The following is a 23639-nucleotide window of genomic DNA, read 5'->3' as shown; positions in this document are numbered from 1 at the left end:
CTTAAACTGAGCCCGGGAGGTTTAGGTTAGATGCTGGGAGGAAGTTTTTCACACGGAGGGTGGTGAGGCACTGGAACAGGCTGCCCAAGGAGGCTGTGGATCCCCATCCCTGCAGGCATTCAAAGCCAGGCTGGATGTGGCTCTGGGCAGCCTGGGCTGCTGGTTGGTGACCTGCACACAGCAGGGGGTTGGAAGTGATGAGCACTGGGATCCTTTTCAACCCAGGCCATTCTGTGATTCTATGTGGACAGTTGGATTGGATGATCTCAGAGGTCTCTTCCAGCCTTGGTACTACTGTGATACCATTGCTACGTGTGTGGATCTGCCTTTGTGACACTTGCACAGAAGAAGCCCTCCTTTAGAATAAGAATTCGCTTTCAGAATTCACCCACCATCTCTACTGGATATGGCACGTTGATGATTGTTTCTTAAAGAAAAGCGTACTTTGAGGCCTTCTAACAAAAACCCATTTTCTTTCAGACACTTCTTCACTACGCTGGCAGTCGGGGTGCATCAGAACATATTTTACCTTTTTTGGAAGTATATCGGATCTCCATCCAAAGCTTTGCCAACGCACGGCCTTACTTGACCACGGAATGTGAGGATGTTCTCTTGGTGCTGGGCAGGCTGGTGCTGTAAGTGTTAAGTTGGTACACTTTTGTTTTAAAATACATTTAAAAAAAAAGGCATAAATGATACTTTATAAATGAACAGAGGAGTTGTTGAAATACAGTGTAATACTTAATTTGACAGCTGTGTTTAAGGTGCATTATGTAGTTCCTCCGTACCTGGGTAGGTGTGAAGGTATTAGGAAGGTTCTGTTCCTTCACAAAGGTTCTAAAAGTTATTTCTTTAGTAGAAAAAGCTTAGTTCTCGTTGAGTGCATCTTTACTGCTAGACTTTCATGCATAGATAAAAAAGCCTGCATTGGTCTTGGTGCAATTGCTGCCTTTGTGTGTCCTCCTGCTTGTAGTGCAGGAAGTTACGAGGAGATCCCCTTCTGAAAACTGTTTGTGTTGGTTACTAAGTTTTGTGTATGGGATAGCCACGTGTGGTTTAACCTGAGCTCTCTGACCAGTTCTGTAGGCACTCGGATGATTTAAAGCAGAACGATTCTTGTAAAGCAATTCTCCTTTTTATTCCTGTTTTTACTGGTGGAAGCAAAGTTGGAATTTCTCTTACTTCCTCACAGACACTTTCAAGTGCAGGGATGCTGTTTGTGATTGCGAAAACCGTAGTGTAAGGGCTTTCAAAACCATCAGTTAACAACCTTAGCCCCAGAAGGATAACAGCACTGCTGGTGAGGTTTTGTTCAAGGCAGAAGGGCGAAGTTTCTGAGCTTTAGCTATAAAGCTCTTTGTAAAATATGAGTAGTTTAGCCTTCCAGTGGGCTGACTTTTCTCTGTTTTCTCTGTCAGTAGTTGGCTTGCTTGTGATCTGAAGTCAAGTGTTTTTGAGAAGCAACACGTTTTGTAATGTATGAATTTGAAATATCAGTCAGAACCAGATATCTCCTTATGATGCTTTTTTTTTTAAATATTTGGAGTTAAGAGAAAATATGAACTAGCAGTGGTTTATTTTTTTTCTACTTCTGTCTAGGAGAGAAAAATACATGAAATCAGATTCCTTCCCACCTGAATTACTTTACAGTTCTCTCCTTGTTTGTTTAATTTAAGATGCTTACATGGAAACTGAAAGCTTACACTGTAAATCGTTCAGCTCATGGCCTTGTGGTTTCCTGGGCTGCATTGAGTGAAGAGGAATTGTCTTGGGCCTCATATATAATATCCCAATGTTGCCAAAAATAACTTGTTTTAATGAAAAATATATTAGAAAATAAGAGCAGCAACAACACAACAAAACTAGTGGGATGTGTGACCTTGTAGCTGTGAAAGCAAGCATCAGTGCCTGGTTTGATGGCAGTGGCTGCAGCTCTCAGTGAGCTCTCAGGGTGTTGTCAGAGATTTCTGATGAAGTTTTACTCTTCCTGTGCTTCATCCATGAAAGCAAAGTTGTTGACAAATGGATGAACTGCCAAAAGGTGATGGCATGAATAAGTTGTGACTGTGAAGTGAGGGGTGTCTTCCTATGGTAAGAGACGTGGTCAGGTTTTTGAGCTGATTTGCAACTCTACACATTCCTCTTGAAGACTGGCAGGTCATATGTTTATGTTGACTGAAATTGGAGTAAAAAATACACAAAAAATTGATGTCTTTCTCAGCAATTTTGAAAACTATTTTCAAATTCTGTTATCAGAATGGAAAGTAGGGCTGCATGTTTTCCTCTGTTCACAGGACTGTTTAGCCAACGCATTAAAATGCATGAAATCATTTGCCATAACTTGAGCTTGCCATAATTCAGTTTGGTTTGAAGCACAACACAGTTGATTTTTGACCTCAAAGACATGACCGCTCCTTTAAATGAGTGAAACAAATCCACCCAAAATGTTAAATCCATCTGCCATTTTTAATCTTCAAGTTCTGGCACAGAATTTTCCTCGGATTCCATAAATGCCTTGATTTCATTCCACAAACTGTAAAATCTTTTTAACATTTTACCCCAACTTAGCCACCTTCCTTCAGAAAAATGAAGAACGACCCATAACCAGTACAGATGCTAAGGAACTCCAGGAGCTGGCGATGATTCAGTCCCTTGGATTGATGACATTCACAGCTTTGATGATGATTTGCATGGCATTATCCATTTTTAAGCTTTTGCAGATACATTTTCTTGATGTACGGCGTGGTGATATTTAACCAGACGTGAGTTGCCGTGGCAATTGCATCCTCTTCTATTAATTTTGTAAGTCCCACTGTTTTACCAACCACCATTGGGGCACCACAGAAGATCAGAAGTTAGAAGGGCCCACAAAGATCACTGAGTCCAACTCTTGGCTCTATACAAGACCACCCAAAATTCAAACCCTGTATCTGAGAGCCTTGTCCAGATGCTCCTTGAACTCCATCAGCTTCAGTAGCTCTACCAGATCTGCTGACAAAGGTTAAAGAAAATGGCTTTAATGTAATTTTTTTACTGCTTCATACAAATCAAGAGATCTAGTTGTGTGTTTTAGTGGCAACAAAGAAAGCATTTCATTATCAATACCTCTAATGAGAACGGAGCCGTGTCTGTAATGTCAGTATTTTCACTGACTGCCAAAGCATACTATTTGAAATTAGCTGCTTCATTCTCCATATTTCTCTCAATAGCTTTTCCTGTTTTTCCATCTGTTTGGCTGCAGTCTGCTGATCTTACAGAGATCCATTTTTTTTTATTAGGATGAGTTCTTGTCACGTTGCTTATAGCTGCTGCTGTGATGTGTGGGGCTGCAGGCCAGGCAGGCTGCTTCAGCTGGTGCCCAACACATCTCTTTGCAAAACACCTTGACATTTTTCACTCTGTCTAATCATATTACCATCCTTTTTTTTTTTTTTAAATCATCATTCTCCTGGTTCCTACTCATTTAGCTTTAAGTTTGCCTTCTGTCTTTGTATGTGGGGTCACTGATGCCTGGAGTACAGCTTCTTTCATCTTTCAGGATGCAGCTTGTATACTTGGCTCACTTTGTGGCTGATGTGGTAGAATCATCGTGTTCTTGTTATGGTTACAATTGAGAGGAATCTGAAGAATGAAAGGCAGTGTGTGAGGTCATGGGTAGTTCTGTGTCACGGGCTGTTAGGTGTGCTGTTTTACTCACTCTGAGCTCTCCCATCATATCTTTCTGTAAGCTTAAATGGGAAGGAGAGAGGAGCTGAGGCAGGGAATTAGAGGTGAAAGTTAAGTTCTGTGAGGAAGGAAGAATATTACTTGATTAGGGATATGGAAATGTGCTGTCCTGATGGGACTTCTGGGAGCTGTCATAGACACAAACACTGTTTTCATACTCCCCTCATCCCCTGAAAATTGATGCTGTGCAGTGTGAGGATGTTCTGGTCCATTGCCTAATGTTAGAAAATAGAAGGAAAGCTTGGAGTGGTTGTGGTGTGCAGGGGGGGCGAGTGAGTGTGAGGGAAGAGGAATGGTCTTCGTTGTGGCCCTTGGATCAAATAGAATTCAGGATGCTCATTTCCTCAGCAGCAAAGCACAGGATCATGGAGGCTGGGAGGAGTATCTGCCCAGCCCCAGCTATTAAGGCAGTCATTTGAAAGGGAGTTCAGCATTTCCACACCTTCAGCAAGGCGTTTTATGGACTTTTTCAACCACTGGAAGAGAGATCTGAATATCTAAGTAGAGATAACTATGGTTAGAGCAGTGAGTCTGGTGAGTATTGCTTCCAGGAGGAGAGCCCTTGCTTTTCATAGCACCTCTGTGAGGAGGCAGGTGTGGTAGTTCAGTATCTTTGCATGTCTAACACAGCATTACTCTGTCTAATAAACTGTTGTAATTTAATTCACTAACTCAGATGTAGCACTCTGCTGGCTGTCCTTAAGGGTTAATTCAACTCAGAACAAATGCAGAGTAACATCTGGCTGCAGGTGGATTATTCCTGCTGGTCTTTTAACACAAATTGCTGTCTATAAAAGTGGTGGTATAATAATTGTATGCAGATATGAAGTGTTGGGTTTGTTTGACTCAGAGTTGCTCTGCAGAATAAAGAAAGTGAAATCAAGGAGTACTTTATGGGTAGAAAGCATGAAATGAAGGAGAAACCCCAAGGCCTTGTTCTTTAACAGAGCAAAGGAGTGGGAAGGTTGAACAGCTTTCAGTAGAGTTACACCATAAAACTGTGCCTTTGAATTGTACAGAGTGATGTGAGGAAGAACCAGCAGCATTCTGCTGAGCTAAAGCCAAAGCTGTTCTGCTCAGTAGCAGTTGACTTTCTCTTTGGGGAGAACAGCATCTCCTTCATTTCTTGTTCTCACCCAGAGTTGCAGTGAACGGCCGTTCTTCCCTCTTGCTTCTAAGGGAGGACAGAGAGTCTTTGTGCAGCTGTACGTAGAGTTAAACTTACTAAACAAAAAATAAAGACAATCACTTGTTTTTACTTAGGACAAAAAAAAAAAAAAGAATCCCAACAAATCTCTGATTGGCTTTTGAGGTTGTGCTGTAAGCTGTGACATGGTGATGTACTCCTGGAGCTTCACACTTCAGAAATGGCTCCAGGAGAAGATTTTAGGACTCAAAGATTTCTTGGCTCAACTCAGTTCTGGGTTGCTACAACAGATGATATTTTTCTAGGTGTAAACTCAGCCCTTGTATTTTCATAGGCTGATATCTCGGTCTGTATTCACATAATGCTTTGGGAATCATGTATAAGAGTCTCTCCATAGGCCAGATAGCACCCAAGTGCTTAACTGCACGAAAAACTCTGTGAAACCTCATTTTGCCTTGTAGTTTAAGCCTGCTATCTTTCTATAACCAGTACATATATGAAAGAATATTTTTACAGCAAGTTTTTTTTCCCCAAATTAAATTAGTGGAAGTAGATAGGACAGTTGAGTCTTTAACAAAAGAAAATGAAGTGCATCTGAAGACTTTAAAAGCACATTGTCAGCAAAGTTGGGTAGTACCCAAACTCACATTTGCTTCATGGCCATCTCTGTCTTTTCCCCTTTCCCTCACTTGGCTCTTCTGTCTCTGGGAGCAGTGTGTTGTCCATTGGGAGTGGAGGTATTTAGCAATAATTAGCATGAATTAGAACTATTGAACAATGTAGGTCTAACTTAGAGCAATAATTCGGTGTGGTTCTTGTATGGGAGCCTTGACTGATTTTTCTTTCTTAATGTTGATGTGAACTGTGGGAACTTTTCTGCTGCACATCAGTCCTGTGGCTTCTCTAGATGTTGCATTGTGGCTCATGATTTAGTTTGCCTTGATGTTGTTCTGTGCAGCACTTGGGGTTTTTGTTGTCTGTGTGCTCAGTGTAAGCTTAGATAACCCCTGTTTGTGAACAGTGGAGGCAATAGTCTTAGTGCTCTGTCTCCAAAGAAACTGGGCAGTGTTGATCAAGACTTTCCCCTGAGATACAGCGAGTGTTCTGAATGTCTACAGTCATTTCCTTCTTGTTTTTCCTCCTTAAAAATTAGCATTAGCCTAATGGCTTAAATGAAGGAACACCAATTAGGTCTGACTTTCTCCTCCATTTCAGAAGAGTAGAAATTCTGTAGTGCAAAGTTCCTAAGCTGCATTAAACAACTTCCTTTTTGATGCTAGCAATCTTATCCCAGGAAGGTTGTGCACTGTGAAAAGAAGTGCTCCTCTGTATTGACAACTGATGGTTCTGGGACTGGTGTTGGCCTTTAATTGAGTTATGCAGTCAAATGTATTTCAGTGTTACTGTCACTTCTCTGTTAAGTAATGTCTGTCACAAATGTTATCTATCATAAAAACAGAATTTGTAAGGTAGCTTGCTTACTTGCCTCTTACTTTTCCAGGAGTTGTTTTGAGCTACTCCTTTCAATTCCTGAAAGTGACTTGCCACATGAGGTGTGGCTAGAATTCCATCAGTCCATACAGGTAAGTGTTCTGGATTTCTTTTTTTTCCAATTTTACGTATTTTTTTTAATATATATTTTCCTTTTTAAAAAATCCTTATTCAGCCTTTACTCAGGTTTAGTAACATATCTTATTTTAAGAAGAAACACAGCACATTGTATATTTTGATCCAATTTAGCATGCGATCTCAGATGTGAGTAGAGATATGCTAGGGAAGAGCTGCTGTTAAGAAGACACACTGTTCACTTTGGTTGTTTGAGTGGCTGAATGTCATCATCTGAGGACAGCAGTCTTTTGAGGAGTACAACTTCAGCCTTGCCCAAGTCGATAGTTTTGTTCTGTAGTTACATCTTGCTGCAGGGGAGGCAGCAGATGATGTATGTTTACTGTGTCTAAGACAGTGGCTTGGGCTCATCTGGGACATGAAACACATTAGCAGAGAGGGGCTTGGGACAGGTATCACTAGGAGGCAGCAAACCTCAGCTGCTGTAGCACAGTGCTCAAAAATGTGCTTGTGTCTTCTTTGGCACTTGTTACTTGGAAAGTGCTTTTTGTGTTTAACACATACCTGTCCTTAGATAAGATAAGTTTGTGTATCCAGGAGTTGTCTTTTGTGTGTGTGTGTCTTATAGAACAGTGCAGAGCTCAAGACTCTGTAATCCAGATTCTTTCTCTGATAAATAGTTCCCAGAAGGGATATTTGAGTCACGCTGCTACATGTAATGCATGCTGAGAACTAGTGACTTCCTAAAGCTGTCTCTTGCAGTATTGCTGCATTAAGCACTTGTAATTTAAGAGATTCTTCTTTGTCTTGTGTATGTTACACAATTTCTCAACAGTAAGAGCTGTGAATATCTTGAATTACATGCTTTTGTTCAAATGATGCCACAGGAATTGGCATAAATTCTCAGGACTTGTGGTAAAACTGTTAGTTGATAGTGACATCCATGGCAGCACCCTCTTTGCTATCTGTCCCCTTAGTGCTCAGCCCAAGGCTCTCTGCCCTGGCATCCCTAACAGCAGGGAATGTCTGAATCCCTCTCCCACAGGAATGTTTTGAAAAGACTTAAGTGCCTGGTGTCATACTGCTAAGAAAGATGAGAAGTGGGAGCTGTCAAAAAGTGCTTCACTTTTGTGGATAAGATGCAGGGTTTGCTAGCACATCTGTAGCAGTTCTCTTAATCTCCCAGTGATGTTTGTGGTTCCTATATCATCACATGCACAGCTCTCCTAAAGCTCCAACCTGAGCATTTTTGGGCAGCAGTGCTGACTTAACATGTCACTCACCTGTCAAATTCTACTGGCACGCCATCTAGCTGTGTATAAAGTGGGGAATTGATCTTGTGTTAATCAAAAAATAAATATTAAAAAAATTTTCCCTCTGAGACTCTTTCTGATGAATTTGTTTTCAAACTGTACAGGAAGGGAAGACCTGAGAGAAGGAGCAGCTATGTGAGCATGATGGTTGCTTAGGTCATTTTGCAAATGCTTGAATACAGCTTGAAACTTTTGTGTGTTGTAGCTTTTTTAGGTTCTTAGAACTGCTTAAGAGCTCTTGGAGCTCTGGCTAGGGGCACTTAAAGTCACTTGAATACTCAGGGTGTGACTGTACTGCTGAATTGGTTTTCTTTGACCTTGTAAGTGACATTTCAGATTCAAGGGCAGAAGTCAGTTACTGTAAGCATCACACATCTTTGAAATCTGTAAATTAGCACCAGCTCTTCTACTGCTATCAACAGCTGCTTTTTGAGATGGTCTTACAGACAGGTGTCTTGCTGGTTAGCTTTTTGAGTAATTTTTAGAGATTGCTTAGTCTTTAATAATGAATTTCAATTAGTGAGCATGCTAGGAAGTATGCTTTTTGTTTTTCTGTCAGAGTGGTTTCAGGTGGAAGCACTGTCTCACACTAAGTGGACTTGCAGTACATGGAGTAAATGCACTGGATGTGCAGCCCCTTGAAGCTGTCTGTTGTGGAAGAGTCGTGGCACAGCTGGATTTAGAAGAGAGCTCCAGTTTTTTACCCTGTAGGACTATTTTGGATCAGGTTGCTGAGGGTTCTCCTTCTCATTCTTAGTCATGTTAAGCATCTTTAAGAGTGTGAACACCAAAATGCTCCAGTGAGCACATGCTTTATCAGGATTTCCCTTTATTATGACTGTTCTGTTGACTCTTACAATTAATAAAGACTTTAGCTCCCTCTGGCTTCTGAGTATTACCCTTCACTCTCTTTTCCTGTGGTTGCACAGACCCCTCTGAAGGCCTTTGCTGGACTTGCTCCACGATGGCAAGTGTGTTGTACTGGAGGGCCCCAGTCAGTGTGTTGTACTACAGTAGAGCCTCAAAAATAGCAGACAGAGGGGAATAAACACTTGGCCAACCTCTTAGTCGTGCTCTTGTTACGGCAGTTCAGCATTGGTGACCTTGTTTGCTGTAAAGGCTCAAGGCAGACTGATGTTTCCCTTACAAACCCTAAAGGCCAGTTCTACCAAGTTGGTCACCAGCCTCCACAGATACTTAACATAAAAATAATAGCATGTCCTGAGGCAGAAGAGGCCCACAAGGATCATTGAGTCCAACTCCTGGCTCAACAAAGGACTACCCAAAATCCAAACCGTGTTTCTGAGAGCATTATATGAATGTTTCTTGAGCTGCAGCAGGTGACTTGGGGTGTTCTGTGCCAGGTGCAGTGCTTTGCGTTTCCCTGTGTGGAACTTGTTGAAGTCCTTGTCAGCTCCTTCCTACAGCTTGTTGGAGCTCCTTCTGAACCACAGCTCTGCTCTGCAGCATGCCTGCTGCTCTCCAGGTTTTGTATGAGGTACAGACCAGCAGAAAATGTATTCTTCCACATTATTCAGCCCATGAATAAAGATGTTGAAAATGTCAGCCTAGCGTTGACCCTTGAAAAGTGCTAGTAAGAGACAGCTGCTCTTTAGTCTTTGTATAGTTGGTCACAAAGCTTCTGAACCTGACAGTTGAGCTCGTTTTGCCACCCACATTGTTCTCCCCTTTTCCATATTGTAACAAGTTAGTTGTGGAAATGCTATGGGAGACTGTTTAAAGTCTTGCTGTGTCTGTGTGAGCAACGCTGACTGCTCTCATGTCACCTGCAGTCTGTTGCCACAGAGTGTATTCAGGTTGATCAAGTATTTCTTGCTAAAGTAAGTCCTTTCTATTTCCAGTCCCACTGTTGTTGGTCTTTATGTGGCTGAAGATCATTTTCAGGAGAATTTGTCCCACTCTCTTGCTGGGGACATTGACTTTGATGACTGACCTGTAATTCCCTGGGTTCTTCTCCTTGGTTTTGGAAAATGAGAGCAATGTGATTTTGTTTTGTGGTTATTTTGTTGGTTTTTTTTCTTCCTGTATGCAGCAGGAGCCTTCCCACAGTAGTCATGCTCTCTGTCTGAAATGAGCAGCAGTACTCAAAGCTGTTGTTTGAGGCTAGCTGGTTACCTTCCTGCTATACTTGCATGGTAAATTGTTAATGCAAATCTGTAGTTAATAAAACAGCACCAAATGCATTCCTAACTAGATTAGGGATACACAAGACATGTATTGCTTGTTCCTAGTCTTCCTTGTGCTTCTTGTGACAATAAGATCTACCACAGATGTAATACTTTTTGCTACAGACCAAGTTGCAGAGCACAGGGTTTTTGCTGATCCTCGAAAATTATGCAGCTGGTGTGTTATGTGAGCATGGAAGAAGGTGGTTGCAATGAGTTCTGTAGTACACACACCTTTCTGTTGTCCTTTTTCATTATTGAGTCTTGGTGTAGTTCTTGCTGGGAATGATTTTTCTCACAAATTTGCACACGTTCTCTGTTAACTGACAAAGCACCCCAAAGTCAGCTGGATGCACAACCTCCTTGAAGAGCCTCGTGCACTGAGTCCATCAGTCACTAGAAAACAAAGCTGTCCAGGTGATGAATGGGTCAGTACAAACTTAAAACTGGACACAGGCTCTGGTGGTGAAGCAGTAATTATTTATCCATTATAGATAAGGCAGGGGGGTTGGAACTTGATCCTTGAGGTCCCCTGCAGCTGAAGCCATTCCGTGATGGTGAGTATGCTGTGGTCCACTCAGAGTAGGTGTATATAATTAGAGGGGGAAGAGATGAAGGTTGCCTGTTAGCTGTGTTTTCAATTTGGTGCTTCTTAAGTAGCTTGTGGAGCAGAATGGTTTTATTAGGAATCCTTTAAGAAGCTTCTGAGACTCTGACAGCTGTGGATCAATGTAAGTGAAGTCTCACTGCAGGAATGTAATTTTCTGCTCATGAATCTTTTACTGGGAATAAAGCTGCTCTCCTCAGTAGATGGGTGCATCACCCAAGAGTTAAATTTAGGTTTTCCTGTGCAGAGACTTATGGTGTGTGATTTGCTGCAGCATTAGAAATGGAAGTGATATCAGTAGCTGGTCTGAAATGAACATCTGATAACAAGAGACTGCTGAACATTGATATCTAATGTATTGAAGGATAGCTAACCGTGAAATGCAAAGATGTCTTTTACTCTGAATGCCGAATGGGAAAGTCCTGAGGAGAAAAACTTGGAGGTTTGGTGGACAAGAAGCTGAATGTGAGCAGCCAGCAGTGTGTGCTTGCAGCCCAGAAGGCCGACAGGCTGCACAGAAAGCAGAGCGGTGAGCAGGCTGGGAGGAGGTTGTCCCCCTCTGTTCTTCTCTTTTGATACCCCACTGTGTTCAGCTCTCAGCCCCCAGCACGGGAAGGATGTGGAGCTGTTGCCATGGGGCTGGAGGAGGCCATGATGCTCATAAGGGAGCACTGTACCCTACAGAGACAGGCTAAAAGACCTGCAGTTCTTCAGCTTGGAGAAGAGAAGGCTCTGGGTAGACTCAAAGCAACCTTCCAGTACCCAAAGAGGGTTTCTAAAAAAGCTAGAGAGGTTTTACAAGGGCCCAGAGTGACAGAACAAGGGGTACCAGATTTAAACTGAAAGAGGGGAGATTTACACTGGGTAATTGGAAGAAATTCATGGTGGTGGTGGTGGTAAAGGCCTGGCACAGGATGCTCAGGGTTAGCGTGGGTGCCCCATGCCTGGAGGTGTTGGATGGGGTTCTAGAGGAGTGCGTCCCTGCTTGTGACAAGGGGAGGGCAGGATTCCACAGCTCCTACTCAACCCAAGCTGGTCTGTTGTATACCGTGTGATTAAGAATACTGCTAATTGTAAGCACAACTCGTTAGAACCAGAGGATGTAGTTGTGTCAAATCCAGTTAAACTGGAGATGTGGTGTGACTGATGAGAGGAGCACTTTATTGCCCAGGCAGCCACCAACTGCTGTAGTTAATTGGTTTCACTTTGTCAGTTTGGGGGAAATTCTGCTCAGTGATACTGTGAGTTTTTCAGAGAGAATTTTCCTGCTAGAAACACAAATGCTGGAATCTGAGAGTTCTTTCACAGCTGCTCCCATTGCTCGGATCCTTCCATAGCTTGAGGGTGGTTTTTCATTCATTGCTTCCCTCAGATGAGCAGATAGCTGAATGCCACCAGCTCCCCTTCCTCTGCATTAACCTTTAGAGTGTGTTTGTGAATTTGAACGTCATACCAATGTGCTTTAATACCTCTCAGAGAAACAACCAGCTCCTCCAACCAGCATTAATGGTAAATATAACATTTGAGGCTCACAATACTTCATATTTAGAGCTATTTAGTCTTAATTCCTGTTTCTCAAATGGCACTCAGTGCTTTGTTGCAGAATTATCCTTCATCTTTTATATAGCAATTTCTTTTTTTATTCAGAGGCTAGAAAATGGTGGTAGATTTAAAAGCGAGGGGAATGCTGCACACATTCATAAAGAAACATGAAAATTGCAGAATTACAACTGGAAAATTTATTATTATTATTATTATTGAATTAAGAAGTCAGTTAAGTTTCGGGATGTTGAAATTGGCAAACATTATTACAGAATTAGAAATGTACACGAGAAAGGATGATATATTGTTAAAAGCCCAGTGCAAGCACCTCAGAGCAGTAATGGCTCTGAAGAATGGTGTGGAATTGTTAGAATGCAATGAAATATGAAGATATGTAATTAAAAATTACATGATTTTAATGTTTGATGAAGACTTTTAATGATTTATTTCCTTTTTTTTTTTTATTTTAGAATTCACACGATGCTTTACTGGAATTTGGGAATAACAACCTCCAAGTACTGGTGGATATCACAAGGGAAGGAGTTTGGAAAAATCCAGTTCTTATGAAAATTCTGTCCCAGCAACCTGTAGAAACAGAGGAAGGTAAGCAGGAGGCGTTGGCAATGAGGTGGGGTTGTTAAGAAGTAACTCAGTGCACTTTTGGTGAGGAAACAAGGATTTGAAGTCAGAAGGGAGTTACAGTTTCAGTTGCTTTGTGCAGGACGTGTACTGTGTATTCGTGTGCTGCTGAGTTCTGTGTATGATTGAAACGTTCTCCCTGGCTTACTGAATGATGATCTGCCAGATCTGCACTGTGGTTACACAAGTGTCATTAATAGGAATGTTTTCAAAAAGGAATTATTTTTTTTTCTACTAAAAAAAGAGTTTTTGCTCCATAAGTTTAGCTGTGGAGCACTGATTCTAATATGTGTCATATAGGAATATTTCAGGAATTCCATCACTTCTTCTCTGTTTCATCATACAGAGCTCATTCCTGGATCTTTGTGTATGATTATATGCAGTGTAAGAACACACTGGTTTCTTTCTCCTAATTGTCAAGGGTCTTTTGAATCAAGTGTAGATCTGGAGACTATCAGACTGTCTTTTTGTAGATCTTAATGACTTGGAAATAATCCCATAGCTGCCCTGAAGCATATTTCTTCAGCTAAGGCCAAGTACGTGCTGCATACCTCAAAAGAGAATCAAACTAAGTAGCAAGATTTTCAGTCAGATGTCTTTTGATCCAATGTAAAAATGGCTTTAACTCCCATTGCCGCTCCTTTGTGGTTTTGAACTTCACTGAATAAATTTTGCTAAATAATTACAGAAAAATCATTAGGAGTTGCACTCCTAATATTGAAGTAGCTTGCAGTCTCTTGCAGTGACCAGTTGTATTTGGTTGGCCTAGACCAAAAGGCTGGCATGTTTCAGGACAAAAAAAGTACCTCAGAAATAAGAGTTTCACTCTGAAATTTATTTTGCAAATTGTGGAAATATGGGAGTTTTTAAACAACTTGGGGTGGGAAAAAGAATACTTTGTTGAAATATTCTGCTTCTTTGGAATATAAAGCTGCAATTAAAAGTTGAAGGTACTGAATCTCAACTTAACTGGTGGAATCCTGTTCAAAATCATCTGATCGATGCCCTTTGGGCATTGCTACAACATAATTCCATGCTGCCTTAAGGAATGCTGTCCTTGGTATTATTTCTACCCCCACCCCCGTTTCCTATAGCCCAGCATTCTTTCCCTCCCGAGTTGTTGGGAATTTGTGTGGGAGAAAATACTCCACTTGTTGCCGTCCCTTTTCCTCATCCATAGCATTCTGTAAGGGAGCTGGCCACATTGCACAGCGTTGTAATGAACTCTGAGTGCAGAGAGGCAGCTTCAGGGAGTTGTGAGTTGTGAATTGATGCATTCTCAAAGGCTTTTTTCTTTCCCTAGCTAATAAATTGATTACACGAGAAGGGCCTTCCTTTCTGCAGATGCGAATAAAACATTTGATGAAGTCCAACTGCATCCCACAAGCCACTTTCTTGTCAAAACTGTGTGCAGATTCTCCAGATATTGCAAATGTTGCATCTTTTCGCCAAGCCTACATCACCTGTGTGTGTTCTATGCTGCCTAATGAGGACTCCATTAAGGAGGTTAGTAAATCATAGTCCCTCTTTATTGGGTGTTTATCAATAATTTTCAAATATATTTGCAATACTGAGATCTGAAGCTGAGTGAGTGTTGCAACAGAGTTCCAAAATATCCAGTGATTTATTGGAGATGACAGTAGTAACTGTATCTCTCCTCATCAAGGTAGGTGAGTGTTTCTCTTTTAACTTTCACTGTGGAAGCTTGATTTGAGAAGGGCTGAAGGAAGTCTCAGCCCTTCCTTGCCTTGCAAGCTCTCTCCTCTATAAAATACCATTGATAGAAATGTTCTGGTTTAGTGTCATGTTTTGGAACGTGATTGTTTGGAATTCATGCTTATGGGCAGACAGCAAGAGATTGGATTTTTCAGCAGATCTCTTGACTTTTTTAGACCTGGGTTTTAATTGCCAAAAGGAAAAAAAGAGAAAAAAAGAATGCCTGCAAAATGCAGTTGGGAGTTGTAGATAACATTGCCTTTATGTTATATAAGTTCATTTTGCTAACTGCCCAAATGGGAGAGGGTTCTAAAGAAAAGTAAAACTGAGTAGGAATCAGAACTCACTCCTACCAACTCTTGACACCATTCTGTAGCTGAAATGTGTGATGTGAACTCTATTAAAAGGAGACAGTGTTTTGTTTGTGTGCTTGAGACAGCTTCCTTTGACAGAGTAAACATATATTTGTCTTGTAAATGTGCTCTTAATTTATTTTCTTTAGATTGCAAAGGTGGATTGCAAAGAAGTACTGGACATCATATGTAACCTGGAATCTGAGGGGCAAGAAAACACTGCGTTTATTCTTTGTACAACATACCTTACTCATCAGCTTCAAACAGCAAATGTGTATTGCTCTTGGTAAGTAATACATATTATTGCTGCTTTTAATTCTTAGTGACTTTTGTGCGAGAGAATTAAGCTAATAAAGTACAAAAAATACGTAGTGGAAGTGGATTAAGAAATACATCAGGCTAAAATACTTGTTTAGATAACTTATGACAAAATAATAAAAAAAAAAAACTACCACTACCACCAATCTTGCCAACTAAACCACATCCCTCAGAGCCACATCCCCATGGTTCTGGAACATCTCCAGAGAAAGAAACTCCACCACCTCCCTGGGCAGCGTGTTCCACCACTCTGCTGCCCTCCCAGTAAAGAAGTTCTTCATATTTGTATGGAGCTTTGTGTTGCAGTTTTTTTCCTCGTTGCTCCCTGTTTTGTTGCAGTACACAAAAGAAGAGAGACCAGCCCCATCCATTTGACTCCTGAACTTCAGATATTTGTAAATCTCAGAGATTTAGAGTCTTAAAGCACCGGGGAAGAGTTGTATCATTGGAATGCAGATGTCAGCAGCTCTGCTTCGTGCCCTGCGGGAGAGCTGTATTGTGACTCATTGTGCCCAGTTGGAGTTTCTATCTAAAATGTTAAGACTGTGATTGTGGTTGTGTTGTTTTTTTTCTTGACTATAAAGGGAGTTTAAACAATTTGTTCAACTCTAGATATCTGTATTAAACAAAATAAATCCTCTTGTCTTTACCCATTAAATAACAGGAGGCAAACTGTTTTCATCCACTGCACGCATGGAAGTAAGGCACAGTAACTGTTCTTGTCAGCATTTCTAGGAGATGGAGACCTGATGGAAGTGTGCAGTGTTTTTTGGTTAACACTTAAATTGTTGTGACATCAACTCTTAAGGTGTGTAGACTCCATGCAGGTTGTGTATATCAGCAATGGGCTTATGTTCTGTTTTTAATTCTTTGCAGGGAGCTGACACTTTTCTGGAGCAAATTGCAGAGAAGAATAGATCCTTCTTTAGATTCCTTCTTGGAGAGATGTCGTCAATTTGGCATCATTGCCAAGACACTACAGCATTTATTTTTCTTGATCAGAGTCATACAGTCTGAAGTAAGTATACTTCATTCCAGAGGCTTTGGATGCAACTGGAATTGTTTAGATGAATTTACTGTTCTCTTAATAATTCTGCTGATCTGCTATGAAAACATCAGACATCTGACTTTTTAATGATTAAGGTCTACCAGTGATGAGGGATGGAGATTATGACTGAGTTGATCCATGGAGTTGTTTCATGTAACCCTAAACTTGTGTAGAATTTGCTGTTCCACCAGGTTTTACACAAGTCCATTGGGCCCAATGGGATTCGTCCCATGGTACTTGGAGTTGGCTGATGTCATCACAAAGCCTTCCCATTATTTTTCAGCTGTCTTGGGAATCTGGATAGGTCCCAGTTGACTGGGAGCTGGCAAACGTTTTTCCAGTTTTCAAGAAGGGCAAGAAAGATAACCCTGGTAGTTACAGGTCTGTCAGTCTCATTTCGGTTCCTGGTGAAGATTATGTTGGAAGTTATTGAAAAATATCTGAAGAAGAGCATAGTCATTGGTCAAGCCAGCTCTGGTTCATGAGGGGAAGGTCCTGTTTAATTAACTTAATTACTTTTTATGACAAGGTCACCCATCTAGTTTACCAAGGGAAGCCAGTTGTTGTTACCTTTGTGGATTTCAGTGAAGCTTTTGATACTATTTCTCAGAGAATCCTTCTGGACAAAATGTCCAGCTTACAGCTAGACAGAAACAAAGGATGAGCATTGGCTGATGGGTTGGGCCCAAAAGGTTATGGTAAAGGGGGTGCTGTCAGGCTGGTGGCCAGTCACTAGTGGGGTTCCCCAGGGCTCCATTTATGGGCCACTTCTCTTCAAGCTTTTCACAAATGACTTGGATGTAAGATTAGGAGGAGTTTTGAGCAAGTTTACCTTTCATACTAAATTGCCGGGAGCTGTTGACTGTCTCAAGGGTAGAGAGGCCTTGCAGAGAGTTCTTGGAGAGAGCTGGGCAGTCACCAGCTGCATGGACTTCAGCAAAAGCAGCGCCAAGCTCTGAATCTGGGAAGGGCAGCCTTGGCTACACATGCACGTGAGATGCTGGAGAGCAGCCCTGCTGAAAGGGGTCTGGGGGGATTTGGTCAGGAGCAAGTTGACCATGAGCCAGCAGCATGCCCAGGCAGCCAGGAGGGCCAGCTGTCCCATGGGGTGCATCAGGCACAGCACTGCCATCGAGTGAGGGAAGGGATTGTTGCTTTGCACTGTGTGGCCTCACCTTGAGTACTGTGAGGATCTTGGGACAGCACAGTTTAAAAAAGGCATAAAACTGTTAGAGAGTGCCCAAAGGAGGACTATGAAGATGGGGAAGGATCTGGAGAAGACATGAGGAGTAGCTGAAGTTCCTCAGTCTTCTCAGCCCAGAGGAGACTGAAAGGAAACATCATTATGGCCCACAGCTTCCTCATGATGAGAATGGGGAGCAGCACTGATTTCTTCTCTCTGGTGACTGTGATGTGATGTGAGGGAACAGCATGGAGCTGTGACAGGGAAGGGCCAGGTTGGATTCTTCACCACAGGGTGTTTGGGCACTGGAACAGGCTCCCAGAGCAGCGGGCACAGCCTCAAGCTGTTGAAGCTCAAGGAGTGCTGGGACACCACTCTCAGATGTATAACGTATAATCTGATTTTTGAGTTGTCTTGTGTGGAGCCAGGGTTGGACTTGACAATCCTTTGGTCCCTTCCAACTTGAGATTCCAACTTCTATGATTCTGTGCTCTGACATCTAAACTAGTTAGTGTGAGTCTTCCACAGAATGCAGTAAATGTGAGATGGATCCCCTCACTTAAAGAGTAGATGTTCCTTACATAAAGTAACTTAAAATATTGTAGGCTGATGCCGATGGACTTGGACATGTAACACTCAGAAGTCTACAGGATGCTATTGTCACGTAGCTCTTTTAGAGAACAGCTCTGGAATGCATCAAAAGAAAGGAACGTTTGTGGCTATCTGATTTTTATTTTTATTTTTAACAGGCAGAAGAAGCAGGACTTGCTGTATCTGTTCTTTTGTGTGTGAGAGCCCTTCAGATCAGATCGAATGGAAGTGATGAAATGAAGACATCGGTGTGTAAAACAATAGCATGCCTTTTACCAGAAGACCTTGAAGTTCGAAGAGCTTGTCAGCTCACTGAGTTCTTGCTGGAGCCAACTTTGAGTGGATTTAATATGTTGGAGGAGCTCTATATGCAACCAGATCAAAAATTTGATGAAGAAAATGCACTGGTTCCAAACTCGCTCCGTTGTGAGCTGCTGTTAGCTTTAAAAGCATATTGGCCGTTTGATCCTGAATTCTGGGACTGGAAGACTTTAAAGCGACATTGCCTTAAACTGTTAGGGAAAGCAGGTTCTGATTCTGAGGATGATGCAAGCTGTAATATGTCAATCAACGAAACCGACATGTTAGAAACTTTCTTCAGTGACTGTGATGAGGCGAAAGACCACAAATATTACGATGGGAAAGACCCAATAAACTACCACAAAGAAAAAGCAAGAGTGAAAAAACCAATTGGTTCTTCAGAACGATACCAGAGATGGCTTCAGTACAAATTTTTTTGTGTGCTTTGCAAAAGGGAATGTATAGAGGCTAGAATACTGCATCATTCTAAGATGCATATGGAAGATGGCATTTACACGTGTCCAGTCTGTACAAAAAAGTTCAAGAGAAAGGAATTTTTCGTACCACATGTAATGGAACACGTTAAGATGCCACCTAGTAGAACACACAGACCTAAAAAGAAGATAATACTAAAAAAAGAGAGATCGCCACAAAAGACAACAGCTTCCAGCAGCCCCACTCCGACACTTCAGGAGAAACCACATCAACCAGAGCTCTCCGAAGCCTTTGGAAGTGACGCACATGAATATGTCACATTCAGCCAACTGGAGAATTGCCAGCTGCAAGACAGAGACATCTACCCGTGTCCTGGGACAGATTGCTCTAGGGTATTTAAACAGTTCAAGTATTTAAGCGTGCATCTGAAAGCTGAACATCAGAACAACGATGAGAACGCGAAACACTACTTGGATATGAAAAACAGGAGAGAGAAGTGCGCTTTCTGTCGCCGGCACTTCATGACATCCTTTCATCTGCGGGAACACGAGCGCGTGCACTGTGGACCTCAGCCATACATGTGTGTGTCGATGGACTGCTATGCCAGATTTGGGTCGGTTAATGAGCTGCTTAATCACAAACAAACGCACGATGATCTTCGTTATAAATGCGAGTTAAACGGCTGTAACATTGTTTTCAGTGACTTGGGGCAACTTTACCACCATGAGGCGCAGCACTTCAGAGATGCTTCGTATACCTGCAACTTCTTTGGTTGCAAAAAGTTTTATTATTCAAAAACTGAATTTCAGAATCACCTCGCGGCGCACAATATTGCGGTGTCTAATGGGGAGGTGAAGCAAACGGTGAAACTTGAAGAGTCTCAATTGCTTGAACAATCTGAAAATTCCCATCAGAATGAAGCCTCGGATCCCACAGGATCACAGGAAATCCCCCAGATTAAAGAAGAAGCTCTCTCTGATAGTGAAGATCTGGACAGCGAAAGTAATTGCAGTCTTCACTGTGGAAACCACAGCGGGACTGCTGCAGTGAATGAAGGCCAGGTCCCTCCTTTACTGATTGAAACGCTGGCTCATGGTCAGACAGTTCCGAGCTTTCTCATGTCCCAGGAAGGAGTCTTCCATTCAGCAGATGTGAAACAGCAGTGTACCAATGCAGCAGTCTGCTTTGATGAAAAGAAATTTTCTTGCGGCTTCGAAGGCTGCTGTTCTGCACACAAGAACTCCAGAAGTATGCACAAACACCTCCGCAGGGCTCATCCATATAATTTTAAAGGGAAAAAAGGTATGGAAGTGAAATCTAAAGACTTTCTCGATCTGTTGAGTGATGCTCCAGAAAGTCAATCCCCTACAGACATTAGTACAGAGTTAGGTCATAAGTCAGACAGAAATACTGACTCTCCAGAAAGCTCGTACTGCAATATAAATGCTAAAGGAAACAACAGCTTCAAGGAAGAAACATATCCTTCTTCTCCAGAAACATCTTTTTATGACAGTTCTAAAGAATCAAGTATTGAAGACAACATGTTGGAACTCATGTTAGGCTTAAAACATCTCAGTTTAAAAAACTCTAACATCCAGAGTTCTTCAAGAAGTAAGCGTGTTTTGGGCTCTCTACAGTCCTGTTCATCTAGAGACACCAAGTGCCCCGAGTCAGGAGTCGATGCAACTACCTCAAAGTTTCAGTTCCAAGAGCAGCAGGATAACTTACCCAGCCAGTACCTTACTCAACTAGCAGCTAAACCGTTCTTCTGCGAATGTCAGGGATGCACGTGTGAGTTTGTGACGAGAGAAGCTCTCTTAATGCATTATGTTAAAAAGCATAACTATTCCAAGGAAATGGTTCTTCAACTAAATATGTTCCAGCATCGGTATTCGCCTTTTAAGTGTCATATTTGCCAAAGATCATTTACGAGAAAAACACACCTTAGGATTCACTATAGAAACAAGCATCAGATTGGTTGCGAGCAGGTGGCTCACAAGGTGTGTTCTAATGAAAAATTTGATCATGTCAGCTTGTGTACAGACGACGTGCATAAAAACAGTGCTGTTCCAACACCTGTCTGTCCAACCAAGGTTGAGTTCATTGACCGTTCCGAACAGCGGTGTCATCCTAAAAAGGAGGAATGTAGTTCTGAGACAGATTTGGAGTCCAGTGAGGAGACGGATGGGAACGTAACAAGAAAATCATCTAAAATAGCAACTCTGGACAGCCATAGGGAGGAACTGGAAGCAAGGGAAGGGAGAGGAAGTAAAAGAACAGTTGCTAAAGGAAACTTATGTTATATACTGCATAAGTATCACAAACCATTTCATTGCATACATAAAAGTTGCAACTCTGCGTTTACCAACCAGAAGGGTTTGATCCGCCATTATAGGACTGTTCACCAGTATAATAAGGAACAGCTTTGCTTAGAAAAAGACAAAGCGAGAACAAAAAGGGAACTTGTCAAATGTAAAAAAATATTTGCATGCAAACATAAAGAGTGTGGTAAGCGTTTTTTCTGTTCTAAAGACCTCGCTAAGCATTGCAGTGATTTCCACAACGAACACTTGGATGACCAAAAGCTGCTTGCTGGGACTGAGTCTGCAAGGTTTGCTTGCAATCAAGCCCAGTGTCCTGCTGTGTTTTGTACCTTCAGTAAGCTGAAACAGCACCTCATAGAAGAACATGCCAGCGGAGAGAAAATAAACAAAGATTTTGAAATCCATTGCGACCTTAACGGCTGTAATCGGATTTTCACAAACTACAGTCACTATTCTCAGCACGTCTATTTCCGACACAGCGAATATTACGACGATCTCTTTGGGAATCAGAAAGAGGAGCAAGATAATCATGACAAAAATAAAAGTGGACAAAGTTGTGTGAAAGGCGGTTTTGGCCTAAACAAGCAGAATGGAAAGAGGGTCAAAGACAAACCGAAAAGAATTAGCAGAAGTAAAGATAAGCATTTGCTTAGTTTCAAAACAAAAGAGGAAGCCTTGCAAATGTGTCAGGAGAATTCTAACCAGACCCAGTACCCGTGCATGGTTGTGGGATGTCTGTCTGTTGTAAAGTTGGAAAGCAGTATATTGAGGCACTATAAACGCACACATCAGATGACCAACATGTACATAGAGCAGAGGATTCAGAAACTTGTTCTTTGCGTTAAATGTGGCACAATGACTGAAAAGCAGTCCTGCTCTGAACCAGCTTTAGACTTGGATAAAAAAGACGTAGAAGTGAAAGAGGAGAAATCAGCTGATCCTGAATGCCCACAGGAAACGGAGAAGCCTCTTGTTTCAAACACTGAGCATCAGGATGTGAGCAGCGAGGAGCAAAAGCAGTGTCCTTCGAGTAGTGAGAGCTTCAATACGAGTGCCTTTATGTATTCGGGCACTTTAAACTGTAGCCACAGTTCCAAAAGCAGCTGTTTGGAAGAGCATAACGTCAGGGAGTCGGACATGGGGAACACTGAAGAGTTTTCTGAAAATAGTGAAAGAGAAAATAGCTCTTATTTCTCCAGTTTACAATTAGAACTGCCAAGAGAGAAAGAACCAGAAGGAAGTGAGCATAGCGCAGTTAATCAAAACGCAAAAAGAAATGTGCTTTTTGCTACAAAAGACAAATTTCAGAAGCCTCCAGTCTCCAGACCATTTGATTTAAAGACGTACAAACCAATGGGGTTTGAGTCTTCATTTTTAAAATTCATTCAGGAAAGCGAGGGAAAAGATGACGATGACGACGACGATTTTGATGAGGTGGTGGAATGGGAGTCCCCCGAGCAGCTGCCGATAGACAGAGCATTGCAGAAAGAGGGAGAGGGTCAGAAGGACTCCCCACTGAACAGCTGTGCGAGTGACAAAAGTGTCGTCATACCCCAAAGTGATCCCGGGCAGCTCCCAGAAATGCAGCCCTTGTTGGCAGAGCCCTCATCTGCCCCTTCTTTAGAAAACCTGAGGGCAATCTTGGACAAGGCGCTGACGGGCTGCGGAGACCTCGCCTTAAAGCAGCTCCATTACTTAAGGCCTGTAGTTGTTCTTGAAAGATCCAAATTTTCCACAGCCCTTATAGATTTATTTCCGACAAAAAAGGCAGACGAGCTCTGCGTAGGAAGTATGTGAGCAGCTCTGCTTGGAGCAGCTTGCCTGCACTGCTGCTATTGGGGAGAATTCACGTCAGAGCAGTAGCTGTCACAGTTCACACTGTTTAGGTTAGTTTAGACTGTTTAATTACATGAATGTATAATATCTGTCAAAAGCATTGGCCAAGTTAATTTAGCTCCCTCCTCCCCCCCTCTATTTTTTTTTTTCTCCAATGGACTGCTGATTTTGGTGCTATTTAACACATCAGAGTACTGGAGGCTTCCTCCTGCAGCGTACATGTGCATGACTGTGTATGGAACAGTGCTGGGGTACCAGGGTTTGGGGCGATGGAGTTGACTTGAATGTGCACCCGAGGGTGCTTCGTGTAACATATTGTACACTACAGCATCTTATATTTTTTGAGTTATGAGTTTCAATAAATTACAATTTTTCACCCATTTATTTACTGTACAGTAAATCCTTAGCGTGGCCTTCTTGTTTTTTGACCTGCTGCATCTCGTTTCTCACCTTGGAGAGATGGCGTTTGGTTCCTTTATCAGTGTCTTTCTCCCAGTCTCCACTGGGGAGAAGGCAGTGAGCAAACAACAGTGCCATCCCTCAGCATCTCAGAACTTGGAACAGTGATTTGGCATCGTCAAAGAATGCACTGGAATCGGAGTCCTTTGAGTTGGAGGAGAGCTTGAAGACCATCTAGGCCAACTCCCTGCAGTGCACAGATGAGTTGTGCTTCAAGCAGCAGGGTCCTTAGCTTTATCTTTCCCATCTCATTTTGTTGAAACTGTGAGAGGATGTGATGTGTGAATCCTCTTGCTAGGTTTTAGGAGAGGAAAGATGAGGTCAAAATGTTAAATCTTGCACTGGGGTTG

General features: G+C 42.1%; 1 protein-coding gene across 1 annotated transcript; it reads left to right on the top strand.

Moving 5' to 3' along the window:
• Window positions 1-462: 462 nt before the first annotated feature.
• RLF (rearranged L-myc fusion) lies at window positions 463-23214 on the top strand (the record flags this gene model as incomplete). Its single annotated transcript, XM_010723294.3, has 7 exons — window positions 463-635; window positions 6375-6456; window positions 12558-12690; window positions 14030-14232; window positions 14945-15081; window positions 15990-16131; window positions 18094-23214. Coding segments are annotated over 7 exons (5568 nt in total), but the record flags the coding sequence as incomplete, so codon positions are not given.
• Between the last annotated feature and the right edge of the window lie 425 nt (window positions 23215-23639).

Source organism: Meleagris gallopavo, chromosome 25, assembly GCF_000146605.3.
Source record: "Meleagris gallopavo isolate NT-WF06-2002-E0010 breed Aviagen turkey brand Nicholas breeding stock chromosome 25, Turkey_5.1, whole genome shotgun sequence".
In the NCBI taxonomy this organism is placed as follows: Eukaryota; Metazoa; Chordata; class Aves; order Galliformes; family Phasianidae; genus Meleagris; species Meleagris gallopavo.
The sequence above is the reverse complement of the archived record's forward strand: the minus strand, read 5'-3'. Positions and strand labels throughout refer to the sequence as shown.